General features: G+C 55.3%; 1 protein-coding gene across 1 annotated transcript; it reads left to right on the plus strand.

The window, feature by feature from the left end:
• Positions 1 to 727: 727 nt before the first annotated feature.
• LOC104405884 (peroxisome assembly factor 2-like) lies at positions 728 to 5,753 on the plus strand (the record flags this gene model as incomplete). The annotated part of the gene is made up of 7 exons (XM_010014724.1): positions 728 to 933; positions 1,026 to 1,087; positions 1,509 to 1,617; positions 2,397 to 2,513; positions 3,075 to 3,152; positions 4,627 to 4,766; positions 5,593 to 5,753. Coding segments are annotated over 7 exons (849 nt in total), but the record flags the coding sequence as incomplete, so codon positions are not given.
• Between the last annotated feature and the right edge of the window lie 756 nt (positions 5,754 to 6,509).

The following is a 6,509-nucleotide window of genomic DNA, read 5'->3' on the forward strand; positions in this document are numbered from 1 at the left end:
ACTGCTGTAGCTGAACCCAGGACACTGCTATTTCTGAAGCCAGGAACAGAGCAGCAGCATCCTCTGAGATAGTTTTGCTCAGCACAAGTGGCGTGACTCCCCCCTCTCAAGCTTGCTGTCTTTCTTCTCTTCACAGTGATCTCCTGGGTGTTTGCAGTTGACCCCATCCTATCTATTTCCTGCAAGCATTCATGGACTTTGTTCTTGCATCCCTCTCATTCAAAAGCAGATAATTTTCTGTACAGTGTCCTCCAGGATGTCTGTCTCTCACATTCTCCTTCTAATGACAAGGGTCCTCGTAGCCCAGGTTTTGTCACTCTGGTGTGAAGTCCTTGCACAATCTTGCTGCCCTCAGGGACGAAGTGCCCTGAACACAAGTAGCTCATAATTGGTAGGTCTGGGCTTCATTTTGATTTTCCCCTATTCTTATTTTTACCCTCCTTCATGTGTCCCAGGGGTCTCCCCACAAGGCTGCAGGCAGCCCTGGTGGATACTTTGCCTGGGGTATTTTTGCTCTCAGGCACTAGGAGGTACAAGAGAGGACTGGCGATGAGGCAGCATGCTGCAAGCACAGCTTGCATGAAGACATGTGTGGTCTGCTTTCCCCACTGCAAAGCTCTGGAGAGGGGAAATGTGGGTGTTGATGGCACAAGAGACTGATGGCTGGTACCCCGCTGGAGCAGGGGCTCCCCAGGCACGCTGACAGTGACTCTCCCTCTCTTGGCAGATCCCTTCCGTGTCCTGGCAGGATGTTGGCGGGCTCCAGGAGGTGAAGAAGGAGATCCTGGACACTATCCAGTTGCCCTTCGAGCACCCGGAGCTGCTGTCACTGGGTCTGTGCCGCTCTGGGCTGCTGCTGTATGGGCCTCCGGGGACAGGGAAAACCTTACTGGCAAAAGCTGTGGCAACCACATGCACCATGACATTCCTTAGGTGAAGAGCGGGGCGTCATGCAGCGGGACTGGCTTTCTCCTGGCAGTGGATAGGCATCCTCTAACTGGCTCCCTCTTCTCCCTGCCCCACAGTGTGAAAGGGCCGGAGCTCATCAACATGTACGTTGGGCAAAGCGAGGAAAACGTGCGTAATGGTGAGGAGATGCATCCTGCTCCTGCATGTGGGAAGATGGGGCTTTTCTGTGGTGCTGGAGGGGAGGAGGAGGTAGTGCTTAAACCCCCCAGTAAGGGCATGAACCCAACAGTCTAATACAGTCTGCTCCTTGCCTCGCTGCAGCTTCCCCTCCTGCTCTCTCTGCTCCTGCCACTCTTATCCCCAGTGTTCCTGGTGGGGCAGCAGGCCCTCAGAGGCACAGCTGAGCCTCAGGGCCCATCATGCTGGGTGCTGCCTGTCCCTGCTCCCGCTGAGCCCCACAGGCAGTAGCAGTTGGTGGTGGGGAGGCAATGGGCAGCTGTTTTCCACCCCCAGCTCTTCCCTGCTGGGGGTGTAGCAGGTTCCGTTGCTGGTGGCTGCTCCTCCAGGTCTTTCTCACCTTTTGTGCTGTCTTCTCCCAGTGTTTGCCAGAGCCAGGGCAGCTGCTCCCTGCATTGTCTTCTTCGATGAGCTGGATTCCCTGGCCCCAAGTCGTGGGAGGAGTGGAGATTCAGGGGGTGTCATGGACAGGTGAGTGAGCACTGTGCATCCTTGGGAGAGCATATACCTGCCTAGATGGGGTGATACACAGGGCTGCCCTGCAAGGCAGAGTCCATCCCAACTCTCCACTTTTCTCCCTCCCTGCTCCCTTGGCCTGGACATTAGTTCTGCTGTTTGCATTGCTGCACATTCCCAATTGCCCAAGCTTGTTGTGCAAACATATGGTCAGACAAAGTCTCCTCCAGCTGCTTCTGTGGCTGCCAACTGCTCCCTTTGGCCTCTCTGAGGTCATCTTTTGCACCCCTGTTTTGCTCTCCTATTAGCTGCTCTTTCTCTGCAGTGGGAAACCTTTCAGCTGCCTCTGGTAGAAACAAGTATGTACAATGTGGACATACCCAGAAATGGGGTTATTTCCCCCAGGCCTCTTCTGGTGAGCCTATAGTCCCCAGGGAATCCTATTCTCCATCCATGAGAGGTTCTGCAGAGTTCTCCAGTGACACCATGTGTCCCTGTTGTCCCATCTTCTCACAGACAAACCACTAGCTCTGGAAGGGGCTGGGTATGGTGCCTGTTGGTTGCCTCAGGTGATTGCAGGACCTGGTAGAGATATCCCTATTCCAGAAGGTCTGTGCAGCCCTGAAGTACTGTGCTACCAGACCAGCTTAAGCCCCATGGCTGCAGAGCTTGGTCTGCTGTTCACTGCCCTCAGGACTGTTTGGCAGCATTGCTGGCCTGCCAGGGTGTCCTCAGGGTGGCAGTGGGTGACTTGCCAAAGCCTAGTTGTGTGCATCCTGTCTTGCTCCTTGCAGAGTTGTCTCGCAGCTCCTAGCTGAGCTTGATGGCCTTCATTCCACCAGAGAGGTGTTTGTCATTGGAGCTACCAACAGGCCTGACCTCCTGGACCCAGCTCTGCTCCGGCCGGGCAGGTATGTTGTATCCTACTCTGCTTCCAGGTAGTTCCCCAGAGTTTCTCAGGCAGTGATGTGCTGGACTGTGTCCCCACCATGTTCCCTCCACAGAGGCTGTTCCTGAAGCCCCTTGGCCCTGGCTTGCCGGGGGGAAAGGAAGCCAAGAGGAGGCCAGTGCCTGTGGCTGTAGCAGCAGCACAAGATACCACTGCTTGTCAGCCCCCACCACTCTGTTACTGCCACAGCAGCGCAGCAGGGCAAGAAGGGACCTGCTGTGGCACCAGACTGGTGGGAGCAATTGGTAACCCTCAGCCTGTCTTCATACCTGTGGCTTGCCCGTGGCAGGGCAGGACTTTGTATCTGCTGCTGTTGGACCTTATGTGGTTCTTGTCAGCCCATTTCTCCAGCCTGCCTTGGTCCCTCTGAAGAGCAGCCTTGCCCTCCAGCACACCAACTGCTTTGTATCATCCATGAATTTGATAGCACAAGGAGTTGTCTCAGGGCCACCTTCAGTTTCTGGTGCAGCAGGGACAGGCTGGTCTGGACCTCTTCTCAGCTGTCTCTCCTCTCTGCTGGCAGGTTTGACAAACTGGTCTATGTGGGCATAAATGAAGACCGGGAGTCGCAGCTGCAGGTGCTGAGCGCCGTCACCAGGAAGTGAGTAACCCCAGGCTCTTGCAGCAGCCTTCTGCCACCCACAGTGGGTCACAGCCTGCTTAGGGTTGGTGTGTGGTGTGCTCCAGCTTGGCTTCATGTCTGAGCCCTGGGGAGCACCTGAGGCACTGGCCCACAGCCAGCAGGTAGGGGAAGATGATGGGGCAGATCCCTAAGCACAGCTGGGGCTGGTTTTCCTGCAAGATGGCTCAGGTGCTGTCAAAGTGGAGAGGTTGGCAGAGTTCTCCAGTCACCATGCACACACAGAATTATAGAATCAGCTGGGTTGTAAAAGACCTTCAAGATCATCCAGTCCAACCGTTCCCAGCACTGCCAAGGCCACCACTAACCCATGTCACTGAGGGCCTCATCTACGAGGTTTGTGAACACTTCCAGGGACGGTGACTCCACCACTGCCCTGGGCAGCCTGTTCCAATGCCTGACTGCCCTCTGGGGAAGGAATTGTTCCCAATACCCAGTCTAAACCTCTCCTGGCGCAGCTTGAGGCCATTTCCTCTTGTCCTGTCTCTTGTTCCTTGGGAGCAGAGACCAGCCCCCTCCTGGCTCCATCTTCCTTTCAGGCAGTTGTTCTTGAGGAGCTCAGCCAGATCCTAACAGTGTGATGAGACTACAGTGTAGCAACATGGGAAGCTCCATTTATCTTGCTGCCTCTCCTGCTGTGATGCTGAGGGGTCTTCAGCCTGTGCTCTGTGTGTCTTTCCCCATACTGGTCGTGTGGGATCTGTGAGCAGCAGGATTCTGCTGCTTCTCCAGCTTCCCTGGGCTCCTGAGAGCATCTCTGGAGGAGGAAAGCAATCCCCACAATGTGAGAGCAGAGGTACCACCCACCACAGCAGGGTGAGCACTTGTGAACCTGCCTCTCTGGGGACTTCCCCACCTGGACAGCTGTGATCACTGTTGCTTTTGAGGATAGGCTCACAGGAGACAAGAGCATGGGCTGGCTACAGGCGTCCTTTCACACCAGTGTTGCTAGTCATGCCCTGCAGCACTGTGCTGGTACTGAAGGAGGCTGACTGTCTGCAGCGTGGCTCTGATACAGTGCTTTGGTGTTACAGTGGTTTGTACTGTCTCTAATTAAACACGTTTGTGTCCAGCCCTGGCCATAGGCTGTTCCCAGGCATGTGGAGCACTCGATGTCTCTTGAGTAAAAACTCAAAGTTGCCTTTGATCCTGCTTAGCAGGACACAGGACCTTGCTGCAGGGATGTTCCAAAGACAAGTGACTGCATTTAAAAAACAAACACAAACCCCCTTTGATTTTTGTTTGGGGCACGCAGAGCACAGTGCAGAAGCTGTGGAATGTGGGGCCCAGTCATGATGGCTACCCTGTGATAGAATCATAGAATAGTTAGGGTGGGAAAGGACCTTAAGATCATCTAGTTCCAACCCCCTGTGTCTCTCCTGGTCTTGTTTTTGTTCTGTGGGCTTTACACCTGCAGGTTTCTCTCTCTTGGCAGGTTTCAACTGGATCCCTCTGTGAATCTCACCACAGTCCTAGAAAAATGCCCAACTCAGCTGACGGGAGCAGACATCTACGCCCTGTGCTCCGATGCCATGATGTGTGCTGTCAAACGCAAGGTGGAATGGATCGAGGAAGGTAGGAGCCTGGCCCCTGCCTGTCCCACACAGGGAAGAGTTACCACTGCTGGTGACTGGGCTGTGCCCAATATCTTTGGGACCATGTGTGAATGCTTGGCTCTGGCTTACTGCAGCAGTTTAGTCATAGAATCCCAGGCTGGTTTGGGTTGGAAGGGACCTTAAACCTCATCCAGGTCCAACCCCCTGCCATGGGCAGGGACACCTTCCACTAGAGCAGGTTGCTCCAAGCCCCTGTGTCCAACGTGGCCTTGAACACTGCCAGGAATGGGGCAGCCACAGCTTCTCTGGGCACCCTGTGCCAGGGCCTCAGCACCCTCACAGGGAAGAGTTTCTTCGTGATGTATCATCTCAATCTCCCCTCTGTCAAGTTTTGTCCTGTCCCTACAGGCCCTTGTCAGCTACAAGCCCTTCTCCAGCTTTCTTGTCACCCCTTTATGCACTGGAAGCTGCTCTAAGGTGTCCCTGGAGCCTTCTCTTCTCCAGGCTGAACCAGCCCAGCTCTCTCAGCCTGTCTCCAGAGCAGTGGTGCTGCAGCCTGTGGAGCATGTCCATGTCCCTCCTCTGGACTCGCTCCAGCAGTTCCACGTCCCTCTTGTGTAGTTGCCCCAGAGCTGGACACAGGACTGCAGGGGGGGTCTCACCAGAGGGGAGCAGAGGGGCAGTTTTCTGCAGATTAATCATCTTTACCTCCAGTGCTTGACCTCAGGGAGAGGGAGAGAGACACAGGTTTTCCTTCCAGTCTCTGGTGGCTGGAGAGGAGGCTTTTGGATCTTGCTAGCTACCCCTGTGCTTGTCTCAGCCTGTTCCTGTCCTCTCTCCCGCAGGGCTGGATAGTGAGAGTTCTGCTCTGATCCTGACCATGGATGACTTCCTGCAGGCTGCTGCAAGGTTGCAGCCATCAGTCTCTGAGCAGGAGCTGCTCAGGTACAGACTCATCCAGCAGAAGTTTGCTGCCTGCTGATGCTCAGCAGAGCTGGGACTGGAGTGACGAGCACATTGTGCAAAGGGGTGCGAGAGAACAGGCACAGGCACCTGCGTGCCCTGCTCTGATGGTTCCTGGGCCCCTTCTTTGGAGCTTGGTTGGAAATAGCAGCTGTGCAACTTCTTGGGGTTGGTGGAAGCAGTGCTCTGCTCAGCTGGGCTGGTTCTGCAGTAGTCCCTTGCCTCTCAGAGCACTGTGTGGCTGCTGGGAGCACACTGGGGCCATTCCCCCACAGGGTGGAAGCTGAGTCTCATGGCTGTGGGCACTATAGGAGTGTCTCATGGGTGACAGAGCACTGGTGAGGAAGCAAAGCCCAAATTGCTCCTGGTTAGGCAGCAAGAGCAGGAATAGCTTGTTGGGATGTCAGCCCCCAGTCAGAGGTGCTGGCTGGAGGGCAGCAGAACACAGGACACTGCTGCAGCTTGCCTGGCCTCAACACGGGATCTCAATAAATACAGTGGTTTGGCACTGGCTATTCATTGACTGGCCTCAGGTCTTTGCTTGTTTGTAGGCTCGGGAAGGTCCCTGTGAGCCCCTGGGCAGGTTGGGTGTTGTAGAGGAACCACTGTCCTGCAGGTGGAGGGGAGCACGCCTGCAAACCAGGCTGGGGTCACCCTCCAGGAAGGCTGAAGCCCATGGCAGGTGAGGAGAGGCTGAGGGAGTGGATTTGCTTGACCAGGAGCTGAGCATCCTCTGCAGGGGTAGCTCAGCTCTTCTTGGAGGCGCTGGGTGAGAGCAGAAGTGGAGGCAAATTGTAGC

This window comes from Nestor notabilis, unplaced genomic scaffold (genome assembly GCF_000696875.1).
Source record: "Nestor notabilis isolate BGI_N333 unplaced genomic scaffold, ASM69687v1 scaffold11675, whole genome shotgun sequence".
Lineage (NCBI taxonomy): Eukaryota > Metazoa > Chordata > Aves > Psittaciformes > Psittacidae > Nestor > Nestor notabilis.